The sequence below is a fragment of the Hypanus sabinus genome, chromosome X1, assembly GCF_030144855.1.
Source record: "Hypanus sabinus isolate sHypSab1 chromosome X1, sHypSab1.hap1, whole genome shotgun sequence".
Classification (NCBI taxonomy): Eukaryota; Metazoa; Chordata; class Chondrichthyes; order Myliobatiformes; family Dasyatidae; genus Hypanus; species Hypanus sabinus.
The window spans coordinates 41,849,481-41,877,446 of NC_082738.1; the positions used below are offsets into that span (position 1 = coordinate 41,849,481).

At 40.2% G+C, this 27,966-nt stretch overlaps 1 protein-coding gene and 1 long non-coding RNA gene across 4 annotated transcripts in view; one reads left to right on the forward strand and one right to left on the reverse strand.

Moving 5' to 3' along the window:
- The window catches only part of kat2a (K(lysine) acetyltransferase 2A), a 60,293-nt gene extending 39,810 nt beyond the window's left edge, over positions 1–20,483 (reverse strand). Inside the window, exons 1-5 of one of the 3 annotated variants that reach the window (XM_059956462.1) lie at positions 20,232–20,483; positions 13,625–13,748; positions 8,453–8,598; positions 3,466–3,555; positions 1,788–1,969 (exon numbers count right to left, since the gene is read on the reverse strand). In XM_059956462.1, coding sequence (XP_059812445.1) covers positions 1,788–1,969; positions 3,466–3,555; positions 8,453–8,598; positions 13,625–13,748; positions 20,232–20,483 — 794 coding nt within the window. The remainder of the gene's footprint in view (positions 1–1,787; positions 1,970–3,465; positions 3,556–8,452; positions 8,599–13,624; positions 13,749–20,231) is intronic. The other 2 variants (XM_059956464.1, XM_059956463.1) reach the window with 2 other exon arrangements.
- Positions 20,484–20,811: 328 nt separating this feature from the next.
- Positions 20,812–26,306, forward strand: LOC132384484 (uncharacterized). The gene is made up of 3 exons (XR_009508909.1): positions 20,812–20,924; positions 23,763–23,785; positions 26,073–26,306. It is a non-coding gene; the product is annotated as an uncharacterized LOC132384484 (long non-coding RNA).
- Positions 26,307–27,966: the final 1,660 nt, after the last annotated feature.

A 27,966-nucleotide genomic window follows, 5' to 3' on the forward strand; every position in this document is an offset into this window, starting at 1 on the left:
GAAGTGGCGGAAGTTGCAGAGGATTATACGTTGGATCTGTAGGCTGGTAGGGTGATAGGTGAGGACCAGGGGGACTCTATCCCTGGTGGGCTGGCGGGGGGATGGGGTGAGGGCAGAGGTGCGTGAAATACGGGAGACGCGACGGAGGGCTCTCATCCTGAGAGCAGTTGCGGCGGAGGAATTGAGTGAATGGGATAGCATTTTTGCAGGAGACAGGGTGGGAGGAGGAATAGTCTAGATAGCTGTGGAAGTCTGCTAAATAGGTCTATATACATTCAGTGGCCACTTTATTAGGTATCTCCTGTACTTAATAGAGTAGCCACTAAGTGTATGTTTGTGGTCTTCTGCGGCTCTAGACCATCCACTTCAAGGTTTAATGTGTTGCGCATTCAAAGATGCTCTTCTGCACGCCACTGCTGTAACACGTTTATTCGAGTTACAGTCACCTAGCTGTCAGCTTGAACCAGTCTGGCCATTCTCCTCTGACCTCTCTCATTAACAAGACATTTTCACACCCACAGAACTACTGCTCACTAGATTTTTTTTCTGTTTCTGGGCACCACTTTCTATAAACTCTAGGCACCGCTGTGCATGAAAATCCCAGGAGATTAGCAGTTTCTGAGATTCTCAAATCACCTGGTCTGACACCAACAATCATTCAAAGTCACTTAGATGGCACTTCTTCTCCATTCTAAAGTTTGATCTGAACAACAATTGAATCTCTTGACCATTTCTGCATGCATCTATGCAATGAGTTGGTGCTAAGTGATTGACTGACTAGATAGTTGCAATAACAAGGTGTATATGTTTACCTAATAAAGTGGCCACTAAATGGATAGGTACCTATCAAGTACTAGAAGGCTCCTTTCTGAAAAGCACAAACAGTGGGCTGAATGGCCTCCATTATACACTAATCATTGTCTGTGATGAATGTATAAAAAGCCAAAGTAGACAATTTCTGGATTATAGGGAATCGATGATTGTGGGGCATCAGATAGAAAAAAAGAGCTAAATCAACCACAAATTTGCTGAATAATGTAAAAGGTTTGAGGGACAAGTTTTCTGCTATAATTGTTTACTTACATTGAATTATGATACAGTTATGTCAACTAATACACCTTATCATAATCAACTTAAAGAAAAAATATTAAAATTTAAAGCCATAATTCTGTAAAACTGGCAGCTGAGAAATACTATGTTTATCTACAAAAACCAAAGCTATTCACATCAAGCCTTTTAAATCATACCATTTAGAAATAATTTTTAAAAATTCAGAAGGATGAATTAGAAGCAAAGCAACAGTTCCCAGTGAGCACTTCGAAACATAGATACCAGACTTTGCACCATGTCAGAAGATATAATAGTTTCCTAACTCATTCTCACTCAAACAACAGCAGGAGATCATGCTGAACCTACTTACACATCTAAGGACACCAATTATACTAAAATGCCATGCCTCAGATGACAAAATCTTGTACTAATTTTGCAAAAATGACCATACCCCATTAGGACTTAGATAATCCTTCTTGAATGTACCCATGTTAAATAACTGTTAACCATAGCAGTTCCATTTCTGACATCAGGGCAAAACCAAAATCAAAAGGTTATAGGAAAAAATTCTGCTGAAACCATACTTATCATGATTTAATAAAAACTTCATAGTTCACAGTCAATTTAATCCTTTTAAAAAGCTTCTTTCCCTTATATTAACAGTCTTTTTTATTATATAGTAGAACAAAAAAAAGTGTGAGAACCTCCTCATAAACCAATTTGTGATACTCCAATACCTGGTATAATTAACTTTGTACGCATCAAAATCTTCATTCTGGGACCTCTGCCGGAATTGAGAAGGAGTTTCCAGTTTCCAGTAGTTCAAACAAAGCAGAAACATTTTGGAAAGTTCATACATAATCTGCTTTTCTTTGGCAGGAATGTGGCTGAATTTGTACTGAACAAAATTTAGAATTCCCTGGTAGAAACAGAATATTAAAGATTTGAATACAATAATTATGATACATTTATATTCATTTATTCTCATGCCTTCCCCCTAAAGCAAAACTTTCCTTTTGTTTCCTGTAATATCGCCCAGAGAACATCATCTTGTGGAATTGGTAAGACTCTTTGGGACCAATTTTAACTTCTGAGAGTCCAGAATGAATAATTTAACTGCCAGCAAAAATATAATAAATTAAGCTATTTTGTAGCCTAGAGCTCATTTATGAAGAACAATATATCTGACAGTGGATACTCCACCCTCTTCCCCCCCCCCCCCCCAATTCAGGCTGCTTTAGCTTGCCCAACATCTGCTTCTACTGTGACAACATAAATATCTGAGTAATAATTAAAAATAACAGACTGTTATGAATACAAACTGAAACTAAAGTACGTAACCAAGACCAAATGTTTGGTGCCAAACTGAAGGAGTGGAGCACGTTCAGATCTATTGGTTTTTGATGAGATACTAAACCCAGGCTGAGATAAAGTTACCAAATAATTCAGATTGCTGGTGTGCTCCAACGTATAACCCAATACGGTGTCTTCATTCAAGGTCATCAAATCCAGAGGCTGTTGAAAACTACAAAGGCTACCATCTCCACTGGATTAGCAAAGAAACAGCCAGAATACACTGACAGCTTGATGTAGAAAACTTCAGAGAATTGTTTTCAATTAATGTTAGTTGTCTATGCTATAAATTTCTGTTTTTACTTTTTAGTTATTTTCACATGTCCCTGATGAACAGAGAAATTTGTAAACAGCTAAACTGCCTCTGATAGTACAATTAGTCTGGGCAGTCTGTGGACTGAGCTTTGGGGCCCACACTGCAGCCCTGTTGCTCATGGCTCGTTGCAATGGGCAGAAGATCCAGAATAGCATCTGGCCTCAGGAGACTCACAGCCACAAAATGTGTGGCAGTGCAGATGGTGCCAATAATGCATGGGCTTTCAACAGCTTGTGCTTTTACCGAATCCCTTCCCATCCCTGTTACTGCACTTCATGCTTACACAGTTCTGAAAATCTTTGCTACGTCAGAGGTATATGATAATCAATATACAAATTCATTTTCTGTACAAAGTATGCCACTCAGATCTCCAGCATATCCAATTCAGATGTCCCAACTTTGGTTCTTCCTACAACCCTGTCAACTCAACTCCTGTCTGTAAAGTTCTGACTTTTAAAACTCAAGCCTTGAATTATCCAAGTATTACTTCGCTCATTACCACACCTTCCCCCCCACCCACCCCACCACCACCACCACCACCACCACCACAATGTGGAGACCAACACAGATTAGTCAAAAAGGGAGAAATTCATAGTTAGATTGAAGATGCCCAAGTAATGATGACCAGATCAGAATTTGATGATCTGCTCTAAAAAAAACAAAGAACACCACACAAATTTTGTAATTATTTCTTTCTTCACTTATAATCTACAATTTAACTTAAGTTTCTAATATTAAAACCTCACCTGTTCTATACTTGGTTTATCAAATGGAGGGCTTCCCAACTTTTCTTCCACAACAGGACGTACCATTTGCAAGATACATTTCCGTACAAGCTAACAAGAAAGAAAAAGTGTCATCTACTTAACATCTTTTTCAACATGTAGAAGAATGATTAAAATAGGGCACATTTTTAGCTTGCAAAACACATTGTGTTGACATTTTTCAGTAGCTATAAATGATGCATGACTTTCAAGCTCTCAACACTATTACTGGTATAAAGCGTTCCAATTGATTGTCAAGACACAAATTGTGCATTTCTCAACGTATAGTAACAGAGGAAAAACAAACTCATTGGGTTTGATTAGAGACCAGTGGTTCCCAAAGTGGACAATGATAACCCCCTGTGGGTGGTGAGAGTTTCTAAGGGGCAATAAAGATAAAGGGGGAGGTGGGAGGGTGCTCAGTAGCAAGGGGAGGAGCTGAGGGACTACAGGCTTAATTTAAGAAATTAATTGCTTATCATAAGCATTTGTTCCTCAGAGCCTCACAATTGATTATAATGATCCTGCAATCACCTCATCTCTTGCTAACCCACCGTTGTCTTAGACTTTGCTCAAAGTACATTAATAGTTGTTGAAAAGCAATATGACATATCTGTATTTGGCATATCATGATAAACATGGACTAAAGAAATCACATTATTTCCAAGCCCAGTCTGTACATTACTGCCGTTCACTACTGTAATACAGTGCAATCTAGTATGATTCCCATAGTCTAATCAGGCAGTGATGCAATTCCTATGAAGGTAAAGTTCAGGATCTGCTCTTTTAAATGGTCTTGACCAGATTTCTCTAGCCCACAGCCCAACCAAGAATCACTGCCCCACTTCAGGCAGAGTTAAAACTTTACCTTTATTGATCGCAGCACTTGTGGTTGGACTTGAGACAATAGGCAATTGACCATAGTCGTTAATCCATAATAAAAATTGCAGAAGCAGACCAAATAATAAATAAGTGTAGTCAGTATAGCATGGATTTATACCAGCACCAAGCAACTAGTGCGTCTGTTGTGTAAAAAGACTTTTTCAAATGAAGCAATGAAACCGTGCAAACTCCTTGAACATTTGAAGAGAATATACTCTGATAAAGCAAATAAGAACTTATTTCAGTCATTTTATGTAAACTTACAGAAACATAAAACACTTAAAAACACATTTGCCAGCACTTCATGACAAAACAGTGATAGTTTTCATTGCTCATTGCTGAATCTGGGAAGCTCCAAACAATTGGAGAACAGATTCTACCAGAAGTAAGGGAGATTCTGAGTATGGTTTTGCATAAGTCACCATACCAAATAACACTGGATAACAAAAATTCTGCTTCCTGAATACTTTTGGGTGTATCTTATGGATTTTGGGCTGCTGATCATGAAAATCGCCATGAAATTTCCCTATCACACACTGTTGAAAAAAAAAATCGCCTGTATTTGTTATTTCAATTCATAATTCAAATCAATTAAAATGTTGCCCACAATGTAAATTTATAAGTTTTCTATCTTGCCCAGGCATGGCTGGGCATATTTAGGCAGAGTGGATGCTGCATGGAGGGCAGGTTTTGTAAAGGCTAAAAAAGCATCACACACACACACACCATCCTCTGCATTGTGTTTGCGATCATGTTGATGTGCATGCTCTACGCGCATATCATATTGTGTGTACTCATTATAAAATAATTGTATTTTCAGGAGTAGTTGTCATAGCAAAATGTTTCGCCAATGCTGCAACAGCCATGATACTTTGTTATATTTGTGTGTGGTGAGTACATGCTTAAATTTCAAAGACAGAGCCTGACTCCTCTTGTTAAGAAAGCCTATGAGCTCTACTTTAGCTGTAAAATTGGCAACAAAGACAAAACCGGGGCTCCTTACACTTGTTGCGCAACATGCACTGTTGATTTTAGCGCTTGGCTCAGAGGTATTCTGAAGTCAATGCTGTTTGCTGTCCTGATGAATTGGCGAGAACAGAAGGATCATGTGACAGACTGCTACTTCTATCTGACTAGTGTGTCTGATTTCTCTGCTAAAAACAAGAAATCCATTGAATAGCCCAATCTCCCTTCAGCCATGAGACCTGTGCTGCATGACAATAATCTTCCAGTACTGAAGACACCAGAGACATGGAGTCCAGATTTGGCAGACAAAGATACCATGATGCATGAGCTAGGAATGGAAAATGACACTGATGCTGATACAGATTTTGAACCCTCTATGTTGAGTGAGCCTCATCTGATAACTCAATCTAAGTTAAATGACCTGGTCAGAGACTTGGGTTTGTCAAAAGCAAAAGCAGAATTACTGGGTTCAAGACTGCATCGATGGGATCTGCTGTCACCAGGCACAAAAATTTCTGTGAAGGATTTTGATATTTGAGACAGATGTTTTCCAGAATAACTGATGCCAAGATTAAGGAAAGCATTGTTGTTGGTCTACAAATCAAACAGGTCATCGATGACAGGTAATCGCATAGAAGGCATTCAAAGATGTTGTTGAAATTTTTCTTGGCAGCTATAGAGCACCAAACCACGTGCAGCTGATTGACAACATGCTTCCAGCAGACAAAACCACGAAGTGCATTTTTGCATTCCCATTGAGACTTCCCTGCAAATCTTTGCGCTGTCACTGCTGAGCATGGCGAAAGGTTTTGCCAGACAATTGTGGTCATGGAGAAATGGAATCAGAACAGGAATCCATTAATGCTGGGTGATTATTGTTGGACATTTATACAAGAAGCCTCAGAATCTGAGTACAAATGAAAATCATCAACATTTTTAGTTTAGCTGAATTATTGCAAAGTATTAGCAACATTATGAAATTAAGTGCAATAAAAATTTATTTTGTTTCTCCAAATTCCTACATAATACAAGTTATGTATTATATGTATGTATACAATGTAGTTATGTGTTCAGCCTCAAGCAGTCTATCATAACCAAAATAAAAATTCTGAGAAGCAACACTTTCTAAAAAAATTTGCTGCCCAGTGTAATTAAAGCAATTCCGCACAGTGACAACTCTGTTCAAAGGTGAACTGACAAAATGTCTGAGAATGTTAAAGACACATTGTGCCACATACTTGACAAAAGAATTTGCTTTGCAGTTGGATGATTCAACTTTGCCAGGCAACGAATCTTTGCTTTTTGGTTATGTTCGCTTCGTAAAAGATGAAAGCATGGTTCAAGAGTTGTTAATTGCAAGGGGACTAGAAACAGGTAAGAAGAGGGAGTCAATATTTTGGGTTGTTGAACAATTTTTCAAAGAGAAGTACATTATGCTCACCAACATTCTTGCTTGATCAATAACAGGACATCACTGTGGGGCTTATTAATTTCTTGGAAAAAAAGGTGTACCTAACATATTTAGCATTCCCTGTGTAATTCATAGATAACACCTTGTCGCAAAAAAGTGATCAGCTGCACAAATCATTAAATACGGTTATCACAGCAGTAAATAAAATCAAGTCCCATAGGCGCCATGGTAGCATAGCAGTTACCACGACACTATTAATGCTAGGGGCGGAGTTCAGCATTCAATTCTGATGTCATCTGTAAGGAGTCTGTAGGTTCTCCCACAGTCGAAAGATCTACTGGTTAGGAGGTTAATTGTTCATTAGACATTGCAATTTGTCCCGTTATTAGGTTAGGGTTAAATCTGGGGGGGGGAGGGGGTGTCCAGAGGTTGCTAGGTGGTGTGGCTTGAAGAGACTATTCCGCACTGTATGACTAAACAAATTCTCAAAAGGGGACTGTAACACAAAAGAGTTTGGAAACCACTGGATTAGAACATTAATATATTTGCCCAAAATAATTTGTGTTCGGGATTACAAAGTCACATATCCTACAAACGGGAATTTTCCAGAATTTTTTAAATACTTAGCCAAATTTTGTTTTATTTCATTGCCCTTATTAATAATTCACTGCACAAATTTGAGCTTTCTGACATGAAAAATTTTTGATTTAAATTACAGGTTACAGAATAGCATCAACAGCTCTCAAATTCTACATTCAAATCGACTTTTGTCATGAGTGTTTAAATCTCATTCAAGCCTTCTTTCACCCTTTTCTCCCTAGACCAAAGCATCTACTTCATGCATCTAGACTACTAAAATTCTTTTCCTTTCCCACTAATAATCCTACCTTAAAGTAGGGCCAAAAACTAAACAAGATCAGATTTAAACTTAACATTAATTCCTTTCTTTTCCACACATCAGAATTTCCAAATCTGTTACCTCAAACAGCTCTTTGAATTCTGTCTGACTTCATTTAATTTCAGTGCATTTACTTCTTGCCGTGGCTCAGCAATAGCTCTCTAATCAGTTATGAAGTTATAAATTCAGTTATCAAAAATACAAAAAGATCTTCTAGGCTGAAACTTCAAAATACTACTGGGGGGGTGCAAGACAACTAAGTCTTGAACAAGCCCTCACATCTATGTTAAAAACATGCTGCAATATCTAAACACTACAGTTCATATCAGCAAAGGACAACATTTGTCCCTGAAAGAAGAGCACATATTTTGTCATTTATTATTGCCATTTGTGAGACATTGCCACATGAGCACAACACCTTACTTTGTATCAGCCACTGCACATCAAAAAGGAACTTCTAAGTACTTCCTCAGACTTAAAACAATACTGGGTCCTTCCCCCCACTCCTTATATAGAAACTAAGAACAATGTTATGTACATGCATACTCATTAAAAACATTCAATATTTCAAAAAATTAATGGATAATTATGGATTTATTTTAGAACCTCAGTTTATTAATTGCTCATTTTTTTCACACATACACAAATCAATTCCCGCAATGCACTGATGGCATCGTGGCGTACCCTGAAGATTTTGCAAAGGAAGCTGAGTACGAACACTTCTTTCCAAGTTAATAAGAACTATTGTTCTATTTTTTCAGACCATACAAATAATATCAGCCAAAGCATTGTTTTACTTAAATTAGACTTACTTTGAAAAGATAAAAATACACTTGTTTGGTATCAGTGTCCTCCTCTTGGTGAACGGACATGAACAGATTCTCCACATCCACCACCATCCCAAGTAGTCTGTTAATCTCATCTTCAGAAACATTGTCCAGGTGAGAAACATGGTCTGCTAATGGTCAAATAAATTACAAAATATCACAAATCCAAACATTAAAGCTAAAAAAAAAGTTTGTTTAGATCTCTACTATTGTAAAACTAGATCTTATTTCAAAAAACAACTTCCATTTAATTGTTGTGTTGCGACTGTTAGAATTCAATCATCCCATCTAAGGAACACCCTCAGGACAATACACCAGCCAGCTTCAAGTACTTCATCACTAAATTCCCTTCCATCAAACAATCAGGATATGGGGATACTCGATTGCACAATGTTCTTTTCCATTTACATCCCCTCAGAAAATGATTATCTGTACCCCTTATGATTTAGACAACATTCAGACATTTGCAGATACACCACTGATGACTATGGTCATCTCCAACTAAAGAATAAGTACCTAGCCCTGACATTCAATGGATTCACCACCATATAGTCCACTATCATAAATATTCTGAGGATCACCAATGACCAGAATCTCAAGTGGCCTAGCTACATAAATACTGTAGCTACAAAAACAGATCAAAGGTTGTGTATCCTGTCAAAGTGAATAACTTTGCATCCGAAAATCTTTCCACCATCTAAAGGGCTGAAATTGAGATTGTGACGCAATGCTCTCCACTTACTTGGATGAAAATAGCTCCAACAACATTCAAGAGTCCAATTCCACCCACGACAAAACAGCACACTTGATTGAACCTCATTTACCACCATCAACATTTCTTCCACCTTTGGTGTACTATTGATGTTCCGAGTAACTTCTACAGAATGCACTAATTACTCACCTTGCACCTCCCAAATCCTACTACTGAGAAGGATAAGGGCACGGAAACACAAATGTCTACAAGTTCTTCTACCTTGTGTCACACACCACTCATATAGGAAGCATACCACCATTCCTTCAATTCCACAATGTCTAATTCCTAGAACTCACCCCACAACAGCACTGCCAGGGTATCCTCACCAGGAAGACACTGTAATTCACCATTCTCTCAAGGGGGTATAGAAGCCATGCATCTGTTCTCTATCTGCATTATATTCTATGTTGCGCGCTTCTTATGGTAACTAGTCACGAGTGGGGTCATGGTAAAAATGAAGGGAAAAAGTCATATATCTGTGCTTTCTTTGTCACAGTTTGTAGTCTCTAGGAACCAGCAGGGTTTGCATCTTTTGCTGATCGCTCAATAACTCTCTATTACACTTAGCTTACACGTGGGTACACTCAAGTTTCATCACTTCAAGATTATATGTTTGCTAATTGCTAATAAAGGATTGAAAACATATCCTCGACTGTTGGAGACAAATCCGTAGGGTCACATGCAGCGGCAATTGTTTTGGTTTTGGTTTGGTTGCTACATTCTGTCAGGAGGTTTTCAACAATTATACCAAACGAACATCAGCATTTGGATGTGTCTGTGAAATTAGAAGCCTGGAGCAGCTTGTGGCAAGTAAAGACCTTTTGTTGGCTCAAGTTGTGTGCTTGTGAAACACAGTTTTGAATGGTCAGTGCTACCTGTCCAATTGGGGACCGAAAACTGAAAGTGGTGTTTGCCTGACCAGTTCAACCCTTGATTCTGTTGAAATGCTGACTTGAATTACTTCCACTATCGAAAGCTGAATTGAATTGCTGCTGTTTTGTCTGGGTCGTGCACTTGTAAAACAACACGAGTTAAGCTGGAAGCTGTGACTTTGAAGTCAAGACAAAGATAGAAAGTAAAGAAACATATGATACTGAAGGTCAGATTGCTGGAGGAAATGAAAATATTTATAAAGCCACAGAACAAGCTGTGACTATGTATGAAGCTGAAGGCAGCACGTCTAATGTGCACGTAGCACGTTCTATTGCTAGCAGAGTTTCCTACGCATCTGATACCTCATCAGCACGCATTAGAATGGAGGCTGATTTAGCTGAGTTATACACAAGATAATATTGAGGGACAAACACACATTGGAAGAAAAAAGGGAACCGCTTTGGAGAGACAAAAGGTGCTAAGGGCTTCAAGTGCTGTGTGTGCTAAATATGCTTCAGCAGGACAGTTCTATGGTGAGAGTTCCTATGTTGACATGGAAGAGAGAAAATCCAGCACACTCAGTGTCAATGTGGATACATTTAAGGAATAAATGTCTATGAGTCATGAGTTTGAACCCCAAGGGGCAGTTCAGGGTGCTCACTTTCAGCCTGTACCAATGAGGCACTCTGAAGCTATGCCATATCCAATAGCACAAGATGCTTCTGCGGACACTGATTTACAGTATGATGACACTTGTCTTATAGATGATATGGTCTAAATGCCACACTGAACACCATAAAGACACAAAAGGAAATAACAAGCATTGTGATGCAACAACATCTCTGCCTAAAAGAGAAATTCAAATCTTCAATGGCGATCCATTGCAATATTATTCATTCATGAGCGTTTTCAAGAATAGCATTGAAGGCAAGATGGATAATTATGGTAACCGTCTCTATTTTCTTGAACAGTTCACTGGAAGTTACCCTAGAGAGCTTGTCAAAAATTGCCACCCAGCTGGCCCAGAGCAAGGATATCTAAAGGCCCAAGCTTTACTACAAAGACACTTCTGGGATGAGCACAAAATTGCTGCAGCCTACATGGAAAAGGCTCTTTCGTAGCAACGTATCAAATCAGAAGACATGAAAGCTCTTCCAGGATTATAGTCTTTTTCTAAGAGGCTGTTGCAATGCCATGGAAGACGTGCAGGACATACGTGAGTTGGACGTGTCTGCTAATGAGGATTGTTGGGAATAAATTGCCTCATAAACTTTGGGAAAAATGGAGATCGACTGTCTATAAACTGAAAGAAAGGCACAACCGTAAGGTTACTTTCACAGATACTGTTGATTTTATTAAAAGTAAAGATTGCTACACACCCAGTGTTTGGGGAAAAATAATACAATGCTACATTGCCAGCAGTAAGTAAAAGTGTGAACAAAACGGGATCATAAATTTATTCTCAAGCTAAAGGAAGCAGCTTTGCCGTTACTGTAGCTACTCTGGAAACTGAAGCCACATCTGAGCCCAGAACTAATGAAGGGGTTCTGATTCAAAACTAGCTGTGCAGGAAGCAAACACTGCAACAAGTACCACCTTGGTATCTAACGGCCTTACGGAGGCTGATGATCATGACTGTAAACTTCTTATAATTCCATTTCAAATGAAGTCTAAGAACAGTAACAAGAGTGGTTACTTATGCTTTCATAGATCAAGGAAGTACAGCAGTGCTCTACACAGTGAGCCTCATGAACAATCTCAACCTGACAGGAAAAGGAACACTTGTGTTCTCTAAAGCACGATAGGTCAAGAGAAGGTTATGAGTAGTTACATTGTTTCAAGATTGGAAGTGGCTGGCTTAGATAGTGAAAACTTTTGTGAACTGCCTAACATCTATACCTTGTCAGGAATGGTCTCTCCTGAAGCACATTCGTTTGCTGGACATTGAGTCAGAAATTGAGCTGCTTATGGGGGTGAACATGCTTAAGACATTGGAACCGTTGCAAGTGATTTGCAGTGTTAATGATGGACCCTATGCAATCAAAACAATACTAAGTTGGAATGTGAATGGACCATTGAAAAGAGACCATGGTGGGGGAAGAGCCTGCACTCAGACAGAGCTGACAGTTAACAGGATTTCAGTTTTGCGCTTGGATGAACTTAGGCAGCAGCGATTCAAGACAGATTTTCCTGACTGCAGTCAAGAGGAACAACCTGCTTTGTCAGGAGAAGATCACAATCCAGTATAGACTGCTTGCCAAAAGAGAACATATGTGTAAATGGCGAGATTTCATGTAATTATTCTAGTATAATAATTAGGGAGCTGGAATGTAACAGCCATGCATCTGTTCTAAATCTGCATTGTATTCTGTGTTGCGCGTTATTATGGTAACTAGTCACATGAGTGGGGTCATGGTAAAAGCAAAGGGAATAAGTCACGTACCTGTGCTTTGTTCATCACAGTCTGTAGTAGCTGGGACCAGCAGAGGTCATATCTTTTGCAGCCCGCTCAATAATGCTCAATTATGCTTAGCTTACACTTAGATATGCTTAAGTTTCATCACTTCAAAATTGTACGTTTGCTAATTGCTATAATGATTGAATACATATCCTCAACTTTTGGAGCCACATTACTGGAGTAAGGGCTCGGCATGCAGGTATAACAAATCCATAGGCTAACAGGCAGTGACAATTGTTTTAGTTTTGTTTGGCCAAACCAAACCAAGTGCAGAACACAGAATACAATTCAGATAGAGGGCTCCTACATAAAAACCCACACCATCAAAATGACTGTAGGAGCCATGCACCTGTTCTCTATCTGCATTGCATTCTGTGTTGCACGTTTATTATGGTAACTGGTCATGAGGGAGGTCATGGTAAAAGCGAAGGGAATAAGTCACGTGTTTGTACTTTATTTGTCACACTTTGTAGTAACTGGGGAGCAGCAGATGTTGTATCTTTTGTTGACTGCTCAATAACACTCAATTACATTTAGCGTACACTTGTTTCATCAGTTCAAGATTGTATGTTTACTAATTGCTAATAAAGAATTGAATACACTTCCTCAACCTTTGGAGCCACATTACTGGAGTGAGAGCACATCATGCAAGTATAACTAACCTGTAAGGTCACAAGCAGCAGCAATTATCTTGGGTTTGGTTTGATCTGGTCACTTCAGGGAGTTATGAGTGGCTATAAAGTACTGGCCTTGCAGTGTTGCCCAAAACCAAAAAATTAAATGACTTTAAAAGTAAATGTATATAATATCTTTGATGCGGCAAAGACAATTGATGTTACAAAACTCATCAAATTTTGACATAAAGCCTCAACACCTTCAGATGATATTCCATATTGAGGGACTTAAGGACTAAATTCTGGAGCTGTGTACTTGAGTGTTTCTTCATTGCACAGGCATCAAGTTAAACTCTAACCCCAGAATTAACTAAGCACCTGCCAAACTGATAAAATTATCCAATTCCCACAATAGCTTAAAGCATGAAGGTAAAATTGCCATCGACAATGATAGTTACCTAATGTGTGTCCACAACTGCGACAGGGCTCACTCAGGCTGACAGCTGGCTGTTGAATTTCCATTCTTGGGGCTGTAGGATGTCTGGGATTTTTCCAACCATTACACTTACAGGTATCATTAACCTAGAGAGAATTTACATAAAATTCTATTTTAAAAATGTTTTATCATACATAGAACTCACCAATTTACTGTATATTCCAAATATAATGTAGTTATCTTTAGAAAGTTGTAAGATGGAATATACTCTGTTTTTCACCTCCAGAAAAGGAACTGTTACAAATATGTAAAACATCAAACACCAATGCATCAAAAACTCCACCATGGAAGGTCCTAAGCCCAGCTGTGAGGAGGGTTGGGCATGGGACTAGCAACCCCATCCAGTAAAACCCCAGAGCAACAGAAATGCAAATAGAAGCTTCAAAGACCTCATCCCTGGGAGAGGAAGGATACACCAAAAAGATGGGATACACCTGGGGAGAACTTGAAAAGCTGGCCCAGGACACAAGATTCTGGCAGCTGCTGTCGGCAGCCTACGCCCCAGCAGGGTTGATGGGCTTAAGTAAGGACAATGTAGCAAAAGTATGGTTAATTCCACAACAGAAATTTGTAAAGTCAGTAACTATTCTGGCAATTTATTGATCTGCATGTTTCTTTTGGCAGAATGCCAATAAATCTAAACTATTTGAATTTAATACATGCCCTATTTTCATTCTCATTCTTCCTTGCCCTACTGTAATAAACCCCAAAGATTGTAAGATTTTCCAAAATGAGTTTTCAGTTCCCCCCCCCCCCCCCCATACACGTTCCATTCATTAACTCCTGCTGGTTTCTAATAATTCACTTTCATTTCAGGGAATATTTTTTGTCACCCTGCTATGTTTCACTTCTATCCCTTAGGCTCTCCTCCACTGCTCCAATTCAATTCTGAGGAACTTCAATGGCCTTTAGGTTTTATTCTTTTCCCATTGTAAAGATAGTTACTCACATTCCATTCCACTTAACTCTCTGTGGTTGCTCCAAGGAATTTTGCTGAGTATTCTCCTTGATTCAGTGGTGTAATGGGGACTTTATCTTCCTTTCTTCATGTAATCTCTTTGATCACGATGCTATTTCTCTGGGGCAATCACACTGCCTTCCTTTCAAACATACAACCTTGCTTCTTGAAATGTTCCTACTAAACAAGTGAAACTAAACCTATTGAGAAAATTCATTTGAATTCCCTAGTTAGATGCTTTTAAAACTTAAGATATGATCAAATTTCTAAGATGGTACTACTCCCCCACCTTATCTGTCTCTATGGCAAACACAAATTAAACTAAATCTCTTATGTCAGTACATGATCCAGATTCCTCCACTCCCTATACCATGTCAAAAATCTGTGATAATTTATGCAGACATAAAACATCACAGAACAATTTCTCCCACAAAGGAATCTGGTATACAAGTGCATAATTCCTTGAAACTGGTGGTTTAGGTAGATAAGTTCATAAAGAGAACTTTCGGCACATTGCCTTTCACAAATCAGAGTACTGAGTACAGGAGATGGGATATTATATTGAAATTGTATAAGACATTGGTGAGGCCTAATTTGGAGTATTATGCGCTGTTCCAGTCGCCTACCAACAGCCAAAATATCAGTAAGATTGAAAAAGTACAGAATATTTACTGGAATGTCCTCTAGTTCTTAAAGACTTGAGGACCTGAGTTGTAGGGAAAGGTTGAATAGGTTAGGACTTTATTCCCAGGAGAATCAGGGAATAGCTGATATAGGTAAATAAAATGAGAAGTATAGATAATATAAATGTAAGCTGGCTTTTTCCACTAAGGTTCAGTGAGACTAGAACTAAAGATCATAGGTTAAGGGTGAAAGATGAAATACTTAAGGGGAACCTAAAGGGGAAACCGCAGAAACTAGTGGGGAAACTGTTCTCGCTGGGTCTGAACACCTCCCCCTGCAATCGAATACTGGACTTCTTAACAGTAAGACCACAGTCAGTCCGTGTGGGAAGCAACATCTCCTGTCCCGTTACGCTGAGCACTGGTGCTCCCTAAGGCTGTGTGCTCAGTTCACTGCAGTTCGCACTGCTGACACTGCATTACAGGATCCAGCTCAAACCGTGTCATCAAGTTTGTGGATGACACAACAGCGGTTGGCCTCATCAAGAATGATGACGAGATGGAGTATAGCAAGGAAGTGGAGGGACTGGTGGATTGGTGTGAGAAGAACAACCCAAGTCTGATCGTGGAGAAGACAAAGGAAATCACTGTGGACTTCAGGAAGGTGCAGACGAACCATCCCTCTCTGCGAATACATTGCTTCTCCATAGAGAGAGTGAAGTGCACCAAGTTCGTGGGAGTTCACATCATAGATGACCTCACCTGGTCCCTTAATATCACCTCCCTGAACAAGAAGGCACAGCAGAGCCTCCACTTCTTAAGAAGATTGAGGTAAGCAAGGCTCACCCCCCCCCCCCCCACCCGCATCTTAACTGCATTTTACAGGAGCATATTGAGAGCGTCCTGTGAAGTTGCATCTCCATCTGGTATGGGAGCAGCTGAGCATCAGACCAGAAGTACCTACAAAGGACTGGAAGAACAGTTGAGAGGATCATAGGGGTGTCCCTACCATCCATTGGGAACATTCATCAGGAGCACTGCATACGTAGGGCCCTTGGATTAATTAAGAATCCCACCTATCAATCCAACATCCTCTTTGACTTTCTGCCATCAGGCAGCAGACTCCAAAGCATTAAAAGAACAGTCAGTTTGAGAAACAGTTTCTTCTCATTAGGCTTCTGAACTCTGGCTGCATCATATTCAAAATGTCACTGGTTAATCTGTTCCGTGCCTTGTAATATTTAATATTCATGCACTTTAGTTTGTTTAGTTTAGCTCGTGAGATTCATCTGTAGATTTTAAACCTTCATATATGTTATGTGTACTACAGCGCTTTATACCCTGGTTCGAAAAAACATTGTCTCAATGTCTCATTGTCTCATATATGCATTATATGGTGATATACATTTATAGAATTAAATGACAAACTCAACTTGATTTGAACTTCTTCACTCAGAGAGTGAGATTAGAACCACAAGCAATAAGTTAAGAGTGAAAGATAAAGTATTTCAGGGGGACCTCTTCACTCAGAAGGTAAAGAGAGTGTGGACGAGCTACCAGCTAAAGTGGTGGATGTGGGTTTGATGGTAACATTTAAAAGTTTGGATAGGTACATGGATGACAGGGGTATGGAGGGCTATGATCCAAGTGTTGGTTGACATGACTCTGCAGAATAGTTCAGTATGGATTAGATGGGCCAAAGGGCGTATTTCTGTGCTGTAGTGCTCTGACTCCCAGCACATTTCAACCAAAAGTACAATAGATGATCACTTCCTTGAACTAATTACTGTTTGTAGGATTTTGCTGTGTACAAACTGGACACCACATTTCCATGAATTACAAAGGAGACAACACTTAAAAAGAACCCTATTAAGAAATATACAAGGATATGCCAAAATATGGTAGAAAAGTAAATCTTCTCATTTACATGTTCTGATGTTAGTTAAATCTCCCAATACCAAATAATTTAAACTGAAAACAGTTTTTTTCTGCCAATGGCTTTACATTAAATGCATAGTAAAATGCAATTTAGTGAAAAGAAAATTAATAGAGATATTCCAGCCTTCACTGGAAAACCTTCAAGAGTACCACAACCTTGTCGTGGTTAGGAGGCTTGTATATCTCAAAGACCTAGAGAGCTAAGCTAGCCTTATGCTTCGGCTCTTTTTAGATCAAACAGGTCAAAAGGTAGAGAGACCAGACTAAGAGCAGTCCACCCATCCTCCAGGTTCAGCTCAGGGTTAACCACCTTGACGGTTCAAACAAACCTGTTACAGAAACAACAATGAAAAATCCTTCTACATCTGTGTGCAATGGTTTTCCTAAGTCTCCAACTGCACAACTGACAGTAATGAAAACCGCGAGGAAGCTACTGGCATGATGAAGAAAGCCCTGAATACCACCAAGGAGATGGAGGACCTTCATAGCTGCCAAAAATGCCAGCAGGTGAAATGGGCAGTAAGCTAGCTTACTAGAAAAATTCATTTAATATAGTTGTAATTCTGTTTTCTCTCAGAAGTGGTATTTCTTTCCAGTGTGCTTCAGGGTGCCAGATTGAAGATTGGTTATCACATAAACAAAAGAGAGGGAATAAGCAGGTCTTTCTCAGGCTAGAAGGATACAATTAATGGAATGACCTCAATAGTCTATATTAATCACTTCAAAAGGGGAAGTGCATAAGGTATCCAATTTTGTTCATGGGTCAAAAATAAGAGGGAGGTCACACTGTAATGAGGATATTTGGACTCTCCAACACAATACAGATGCACTGAAAGAGTGGATGAGAACTTGGCAAATTAAGTTTGTGGGAAAATGTGAGGTCATGCACTTTAATGATTTGCAGAAATGCAGAATATCCAAATTCAGCTGAGCAAACTATAGAGGGATCTAAATGTTCATGTGCACAAATCATAAGCAGGCAAGTGCAGCAAGTTAAGAAGGCAAATGGCATGTTGGTCATTACTGCAAGAACGTTGGAACTTAGAAATTGGAAAGTAGTGTTACAATTGTATAGGTGTACTGATGTGATCAGAACACACCTAGGGTACTATAAGAAAGGATAGATTAGTTAAAGATTGTACTGAAGGCAATCCAGAAGAGATTCATTCAGCTACTTCCTCCAATGAGAGAGGTGTCCTATCATGAACAATTAATGAAACTAGATCTATATTCCCTGAAGTTTTAAAGAATGAGAAGTGCTTTTATTGAAGCATATGAGATCCAGAAGGGACATGAAAGAGTAGATGTTCGGATTGGAGGGTTGTGACTAGTCGTGTCCCACAAGGATCGGTTCTGGGACCCCTACTTTTCATGATTTTTATTCACAACCTGGATGTAGGGGGTAGAAGGGAAGGTTGGCAAGTTTGCAGACGACACAAAGGTTGGTGGTGTTATGGATAGTGTAGAGGATTGTCAAAGATTGCAGAGAGACATTGATGGGATGCAGGACTGGGCTGAGAAGTGGCAGATGGAGTTCAACCCAGAGAAGTGTGAGGTGGTGCACTTTGGAAGGTCAAACTCCAAGGCAGAGTACGAAATAAATGACAGGATACTTGGTAGTGTGGAGGGGCAGAGGGATCTGGGGGTACATGTCCACAGATCCCTGAAAGTTGCCTCACAGGTAGATAGGGTAGTTAAGAAAGCTTATGGGGTGTTAGCTTTTATAAGTTGAGGGATAGAGTTTAAGAGTCACGAGGTATTGGTGCAGCTCTATAAAACTCTGGTTAAGCTACACTTGGAGTACTGTGTCCAGTTCTGGTTGCCTCATTATAGGAAGAATGTGGAAGCATTGGAAAGGGTACAGAGGAGATTTTCCAGGGTGCTGCCTGGTCTAGAGAGTATGCATGATCAGAGATTAAGGGAGCTAGGGCTTTACTCTTTGGAGAGAAGGATGAGAGGAGAAATGATAGAGGTATACAAGATATTAAGAATAGATAGAGTGGACAGCCAGCACCTCTTCCCCAGGGCACCACTGCTCAATACAAGAGGACATGGCTTTAAGGTAAGGGGGTGGGAAGTTCAAGGGGGATATTAGAGGAAGGTTTTTTACTCAAAGTGGTTGGTGTGTGGAATGCACTGTCTGAGTCTGTGGTGGAGGTAGATACACTACTGAAATTTAAGTTCTACTAGACAGGTATATAGAGGAATTTAAGGTGGGGGGGGGATATACAAGAGGCAGGGTTTAAGGGTGGGCACAACATTGTGGGCCGAAGGGCCTGTACAGTGCTGTACTATTCTATGTTGAGATGTTTCCACAAATGGGCACAGCTTTAAGTGACTGCTCCCTAAACTTGTAACTGAGATGTGTAGGAACAACTTCTCACAAGGAGAGGTGAATCTCTGAAATTCTGGACCCCAGAGGATTGTGGAGGTTAAAGCATTAGGGGTATTTAAAGTACATTTTTTTTAATATCAGGCAATTGAGGGCTCTGGGGGACTACCACGAAAGAGATTAGGCCTGGGGCAAGTGAGGCATGAACGCTTCTGACCTTAGTGCATAGAACTGCTTGCGTGCTCGAATACCCTTAAATATCCTCTTCATGTAGCCCAATATCTGAAACATACTTCAGAATCTATCACCCACTAATGTTTCGGTAATTCCCAATCAGTCACCTTACATCTCTCGGAATATTTTAAATTGCAACTATTTTTTTCTTATGAAGTCAACACATTGCTTGCTGAATGCTTTGTCTTGGAACAATGTATCCGAGAGTTTCTTAAACACAATACAATGTTTTCGTTGGTGCCCTGTGCTGAATGCAGCCTCGCCCAGGTGGTCATGTGTAATCCCAGGGTTATTGTGGGAGTGGCAGTGACTGTATAATAAAAGGATGCTTTTTTTAATGCACTACATGGAACGTTCACTTCTTAAACGATCTTTGTGTTTCTTGTTAATTGAGATACGTTAAAAAAGCGACGGAACCCGAGACTACAGAGGCAGCACGAATCTTGGGCCGGGTAGTCATACCGCCGCCACCACTCTTCCTTACCTTGCACGCTGAGAAAAACCCGAGTTTCTCCAATTTCTTGGCCCGCGGGAAAGCGCGAACCTGGGCCTTACGCTGAACCGTACGCTGCTGGCTACTACTAGCACCGGGCCGGGCAGGATCGGCCGGGCTCGGGGCGGCAGGAGAGGCCGCCGCTTGCGACTGAAAAGGCACTTGAGCCCGGCCTTGTGAGGGTTGCGCTGCCTCCGCCATCACCGTGCCCCCCTCTGCCATGGAAACCGCCAAGGATGCCATTGCACATGCGCGGGGCGCGTCACTATCTGGGAAATGTAGTTTGCTGTTCTCAACCCATTGAAAGCATTACTGACCCGGCGCAATGCGAGAATCATTTTAGGAAATGATACCCCTTACCCGTGTATACCCCACATGAGTCAGGGCTGTACCGTGCTGGTATCCTACATACGGCAATTTGGAATGTAGTTTTATAATCTTTAATTTCAAAAGAGCAAACTAATACTCAATTAAATGTTAAATTATGATGAAACTTTTAAGTATGTCCAAATATTTAGCTTGAAGCAAGAAATATCCGGTCTTCAGTGGTTCTTAATTTGCAATGTATCACGGGTGTGATCGTTTTTAACCGTAGCCACTTCGGCGCATGCGTATATTCACCTGCTGGGCGCGACGATTGGGACGTGCATCAGGTGTTGCTCCTGAAAAACCATGAGGGCGAAGGTGAGTAGTTCATCACCAAGCGATAAATTAAAGCATAGTGATTAAAATAATATAGGTTTTGAGAGTGTGGAGTACTGGGGAAAGAAGTGGTCTTGGCTGTCATGTCTGTTTTGGGGCCGTGGCACATTGTGGGTTCGTGTCTCTTGCCGTCTTACTGACCCGTGAATCACTCAACATTTGGAAAAGGGAAATCTCTGAACCACACACACGTCTAGCTGATTAACTAATCCAAATTTAATTTTAAACAAATCTCAAATCAGGCCCTCTGCAGCACGCGGTCAACCTCTAGCCCGCCCTTCCGCTGCTTAACTCCCAAAAACTGACTTGCTGGAGGAAAGCTGTTGATGTTGCATCCAGGGAGGAGGAGGAAAAAACATACTTTTAAGTAGAGTAATTATGTTGGAGAATGGGAGGTACGTTTCTAGTTCTGATTATATGTTTGCACCCTTTAATTTTAAAAAAAGCATGGGTTTTCACAGAGTACAGTAATTAGTAAGATCAATCCAACCCTTCCCACCGGCATAGCCTTCCATTTTTTTTCCATCATCCATGTGCCCATCTTAAGATGTCCTTAATGTATCTGCCACTACCACTATCCCCGACAGGGTGTTCCACGCATCCACCACTCTAAAGAAAAATCTACCTCCGACATTCTTACACCCCTCCGCCATACTTTATGAGCAATCATTTTAAAATTATGCCCTTATATTAGCCATTTCCACCCTGGTAAAATGAATCTGACTATCCACTTAATCTATGCTCTGATTCCTGCCATTAACCCAGTATTCTCCCTTCTAAGGCAACACGAGTGAATCTGCAGATGCTGGAAATAAATAAAAACACAAAATGCTGGCAGAACTCAGCAGGCCAGATAGCATCTATGGGAGGAGGTAGTGATGATGTTTCAGGCCGAAACCCTTCATCGGGTGTGAAGTAACATGGGATGGTTGAGGGGTGATAAGAATTGGGGTTGGGATAGAGAGCTAGGAAGTGATAGGCTGGAGGGAAATGGGCTAGGGGGAAGGTGGAGAATTATGGGAAATAAAAAAAAGAAAGGTAGGGCTGGGGGGAGATTATAGTGAGGGGAGGAAAAAAGAGAGAAAGAGAACCAGACTAAAATAATAGATAGGGATGGGGTAAGGGGGGCAGGGGTATCAATGGAGGTCTGTGAGTTGGACGTTCATGCCGGCAGGTAGGAGGCTACCTAGGCGGGAGAGAAGGTGTTGCTCCATTGACCTGCGTGTAGCCTCATCTTGACGGTAGAGGAGGCTATGGACAGACATGTCGGAGTGGGAGTGGTCTGTGGAATTGAAGTGTGTGGCCACAGGGAGATTCCCCAATGTATAAATGGCCACATTGGGAGCACCGGATACAGTATATCACCCCAGCTGACTCGCAGGTGAAGTGGTGCCTCACCAGAAAGGACTGTCTGGGGCCTGGGATGGTGGTGACGGAAGAAGTGTGGGGGCAGGTGTAGCACTTCTTCCGTTTGCAGGGATGAGTGCCCGGAGGGAGGTCGGTGGGGAGGGATGGGGGGGATGAATGGACAAGGGAGTCGCATAGGGAGTGATCCCTGCGGAAAGCAGACTGGGAGACCGTTTCGCGGAACACCGGCGCTCAGTCCTCCAGCAATGGCGGGATCTCCCTGTGGCCACACACTTCAATTCCACAGACCACTCCCACTCCGACATGACTGTCCATGGCCTCCTCTACCGTCAAGATGAGGCCGCGCGCAGGTCGATGGACAATACCTTATCTCCCGCCTAGGTAGCCTCCTACCTGCCGGCATGAACGTCCAACTCACAGACCTCCGTTGATACCCCTGCCCCCCCCCTTACCCCCAATCCCTATCTATTAGTTTAGTCTGGTTCTCTTCCTCTCTCTTCCACCCCCCCCCTCACTATAATCTCCCCCCAGCCCTACCTTTCTTTCTCTTTTATTTCCCATAATTTTCCACCTTCCCCTCCAGCCTATCACTTCCCAGCTCTCTACTTTATCCCTCCCTCCACTTCTTATCCCCCCCCCCCCCCCCCCCGACCATCCCATGTTACTTCACTCCTGATGAAGGGTTTCGGCCCAAAATGTCGTTACTACCTCCTCCCAAGGATGCTGTCAGGCCTGAGTTCTGCCAGCATTTTGTGTTTTTATTCTCCCTTTTAATTCGACTTTCAAAAGTGAATCACTTCACACTTTTCTGGGTTGTATACCATCTGTCACTTCTCAGCCCAGCTTATCAATGTCCCATCGTAGCCTGCATACAGCCTTCTACACTATCCACAACTCCACCTACCTCTGTGTCATCTGCAAACTTATTTATCCACCTTTCCACTTCCTCATCCAAGTTATTTGTAGTATAAAAGTTTAGGGGTAACACGAGGGGGAACTTCTTTACTCAGAGAGTGGTAGCTGTGTGGAACGAGCTTCCAGTAGAAGTGGTAGAGGCAGGTTTGATATTGCCATTTAAAGTAAAATTGGATAAGTATAGAGACAGGAAAGGAATGGAAGGTTATGGGCTGAGTGCAGATCGGTGGGACTAGGTAAGAGTAAGCATTCGGCACGGACTAGAAGGGCCAAGATGGCCTGTTTCCGTGCTGTTATGGTTATATTCACAAAGAGCAGGGTTCCCAGAATGGAAGACCCCTGGTGTCTGACCTCCAAGTAAAATGCACTCCCATCTGCAACTGCTTCTGTTTTACTGAACAAGTTTCTATGCAACTGCTGTTTATCAGAAGTTGTGGAAAACTGAATTTTAATTCTGACATTTTAAAAAGTGTAAATCTACCAACATTGTAGAAAGTGAATTTACTGGAAACTAACTGATTTTTTTTTCTTCTGCAGTGGAGAAAGAAAAGAATGCGGAGGTCTGTATAAATCTAATTTTTTCCTAGATCAGATTAAATTTATTTTACTCGTAGGTGATGCTTAGGGGAGTGTTATCTTAATTTTTAAATTAACCTGATAGTTTTATAATAATGGTGAATATTTTGTTTGTTTTATCCTTTATTTCTGGATAATTTGATCTTCTAAAGTCCCAGAACACAGTTACCAGTCTGAGTTAATTGTGGCAGTTGACATAGCTTCACTTCGCTTGACAGATTGGGAAACTTCTTACAGCAAACATGGTGAAAATTGAGTTCTGTAAATTAATGAATCTCAGGAAGGTTAAAACAAAAACAGCAGAAATTGTCATAACTTAGTCTAATTTTCAACTTTACCAAGGCAATTTATTAATAAGGGAAAGTTGTCAAATTTGAAAGTGATGCAATTGAAGTTTATACATAATGAAATTGAACTATATTCTACATATTCAAAGTAAATTTAATATCAACTTGCATACGTTATACTACATTGAGTTCATTTTCTTGCAAGTGTTTACAGGGAAAAGAAATACAATAGAACTTTACAAAAAACCTACATAAACAGATAAAGATGGACAAATTCACTGTGCAAAAAAGGAAACTGCAAATAAAAATAATACTGGGAACATGTGTTGAAGCATTCTTGAAAGTGAGTCTAGAAGTCATAGAATCAGTTCAGAGGAGAAGTGAATTAAGTTATCGCTGGTTCAGGAGCCTGGTGGTGTGAGACCCAAGGCTTCCATGCCTCCTGTGTGATGGTAGTACCAAGACGAGGGCATGGACTGTGTTGTGACTGTCAACAAAAGCTAGTGCAAAAAATCTTTTTGGCACACACAAGTATTTGGCATCATTCTGGAGAGGGGCTCCCTGATGTAACATTAAATCACCTATTTATAATGCTTCCTTTGAGTTGCATATAATTTTCAAACACCTAGATCTTTGGGCCAACACTCGAGACACCCAAAATGAATGTTAATCACCACTGTCTGAATACACGCAGGTGAAACAATTTAGCCTATGTAAACAACTTAGCCCAGGATGACCATTGTTCTGTGCTGCATCTTAAATTTGATCTATAATCGACTCCGATCTGAAGACTGGTTGCTGTTGAAATTAATATTTGCTATATTTCATAACTCCAGAATATGCCCCAACAGACTGGATGGTGGGTGTTTTCTTTTCTGGCACTGCTCCATGTTAATGTGCCCAAAGGTGGGGAGGGCTTTGCCTGTGATGAACTGGGCTGCATCCACCGTAACATCTTGGAGTAAATCACACAAGCAGCATCAAACAAATCTTCAAGTTTCATTTAAAACCTTCATGAATATGCTTAAGCTTAAGTTTGGTAATTTTATTTTGATTTAAACAATTACCTGTCTGATAGACTTTTCAGTGTAGCTTGCCTGCTCCATTTAGCCTTAAGAGAAGGATTTGTATTTTGTATATAAGAAATAGTTAGAATGTGTTTGTAGCTGTTCTATAATGTGTTTTATGCCAGTTTCCACTAGTTTAAGGTTAAAGTATGCCTTTGCATCCCTCACACCTGTGGTGTAATAGCCTCTCAGTACCCTTTTAAGACCTAATCGTTTAGTGATAATAAACGATTAAGATGAGTTTTCAGTTGTATAGAAGTATGTTGTAACCAATACATTTATCCACTTTGCATGTTTTAATATCCTCACTCTTCAGGTGTACAGCAAGGTAAAAACTATATTTAAATAGAAAAGTATGTTTGAAGCAAAAGGACATGTTTTGAGGTCTGTCTGTCACTAATAATTTTAGGAGTAGAGAAATTTCCATGACGCATTTTCACTTGTTATCTACTCCAATGGATATCCTTGGAAAGTCACACTACCTCAGCACTTGACTAATGAAAACATACTGGAGCTATGAAATTTCATCTTTTGCTTTGGGGTAGTGATTGGGGTAGAAAGAATGTGAAACAAAACAGTATACGAGTAAATTTTGTTGCTTTTGTATCATTTTCTTGTACCACCTCAAGACACTTTATTGTTTTTCATCAAGTCAGTTTATTTTGTTTGCTTTTTATTAGTTCTTGTTGCATCTCATAACTATCCATTTCTGATGAAAGTCCTCAACCTGCAGTAGGGGTTCTGCCTGTCTTACTGCTTCAATGCATAAGATTGAAAGGAAGAATGGTCTCAATTTTACAGCATATAGACATTATACTTCACCCAAAGAATTGTAAACTTTGTTACTGTTTGTTTTCATCTTGGGGAATTGCACTTGGCAAGTCGTAATTTACTCTAAATCTTCTGTTCCTGAATAGGCTAAAGCGCAAGCGAAGGAAGATGAGAGCAAGGTCAAAGTGAAATGTCATTAATTGCTGCAAGACTGCAGTGATTGGCAGCTGATTTAAAGTTCCACTTCATCAATGGTTAATGACAGATTTTCAAACTTGTGTTCTTCAGAAACTTTTTATATTGATTACTTGACTTTTATGAATTGTTTTTGTTTAACAAATTAAAGTTTAGGCAATCTAATGTGCTGTGTAAGAAATGGCTGCATTGGTTTTTGTTTATATTTTCTCATATCTAGTGATGCCAAAGCTAGCTAATTTTGCTATTTTAACCTGGCAAATGAAATTTCATCTGTTTTACTGCATTTTTATACTTTGATATAAACTATTGCAGTATTGCACGGTTTACAAATTCCAATGTCTTGTCTGATATCAATCATTTTCTCCTTAAGAAGTACTAAGGATTGAGCCCTTATATTTTTTCCATGCCAGTGGGCTGTGGATGCTCAGTTATTTGAATAGATGCAGAGCCCTTACTCAATAAATTAGAGAATTTAATATAAATTAAGATGGTGCTTGCTGGATGAAGTGTACTTTAGGTACAAGATTGATCAAAATCAAACGGAGAGTAAGCCAAGTCTAAAATTCATAATGCTTAAATATTTACAATTTGTGTATCTCAGCTATAATCTAAAAGGTGAAACTAAAAGTTATATGGAATGGACTTTAGTGCTTCCTATTTGAAAGAGTTACCCAATTTGCTTGCTTTTTTTTATTTACTTCTCTGTTTTCGTGGATGTTTTATGAAGAAAAAGCATTTCAGGATGTATATCGTATACATTTCTCTGACATTAAATTGTACCTTTTAACCTTTGAGGAGGGCTAAAGAAGGCATGAGGCTACCTTATCGGACAAGGTGAAGGAGACTTGTAAAGGATTCTACAGATATGTTAAGAGCAAAAGCTTTGCAAGAGGTAAAATTGGTCCTCTAGACTGCGACCAATCTCTGAGCGGGAGCATGAGCAGGGAGCTACCTTTGTCGTAGTTTTTCGTGCCTCACAAATGACCAGGAGACGCAGGAGATTCTTCAAGAAGGGTTAAACTTTAATTTGCAAATCAAAGCTGAGACAGTCATTGAGCTAGTTGCTGATTGCCCACCGATCCTCGGACACGGCATTTTTTAATAGCAAAATCCTGGTCCAGTTTCACACGTACGTCCCATTGACTTAATCATGTTCCAATCCACATCTCCCAGCCGTCTCTCACCAACACACCATTGTCTTCTACATTCTTAAGATTTCATACTTCAAAGCTGACGACATCTCTTAGCTACCTCTCATTAACATATATTAACAAACCATTGTCTTCCTAGCATTCCTAGCATTTCATCTTGGGTACATGCATAGCAAACTGACTACATAGTTTTGGTTACACAGCAAATAATACAAGTTTTATACTCCATAATATTTTTATACTCCAATATGTTCCCCCTTTGAGCACAGAGAAAGAAGACTAAGAGTCCGCGCACAAAAGCCCCAATAAACTCAAGCACTTACTCCCAAATCTCGGGTTAAACTATAATTTTCTGCGCCAAGCCCTCAAAGTATTCTCTCCCTGTTACCCTGGGCCGCTGAGTCAAAAACCTGTCCCTTTGTACCTGAGACAGGAAAAAAGACTCAAAAGCCCTTACAATCTACTCCCACACTGTCGTTTTGCTCTTGTTCATCCTGCAGGTGTTGTAGGCTGTAATGATACATTTTCGGTGTTTCTTTGTCCACTAAGCTAGCTTCAGTAATTGCCACGAGCATTGGAAATTGTTTGGTTGCAGCACGCACTACAAGAGATTTGAGACAAGGAAGAAAACAGCACAGCACAAACGCACAGCTCAACAATACAATACCGACAGTTATTGCTATTTTAGTCA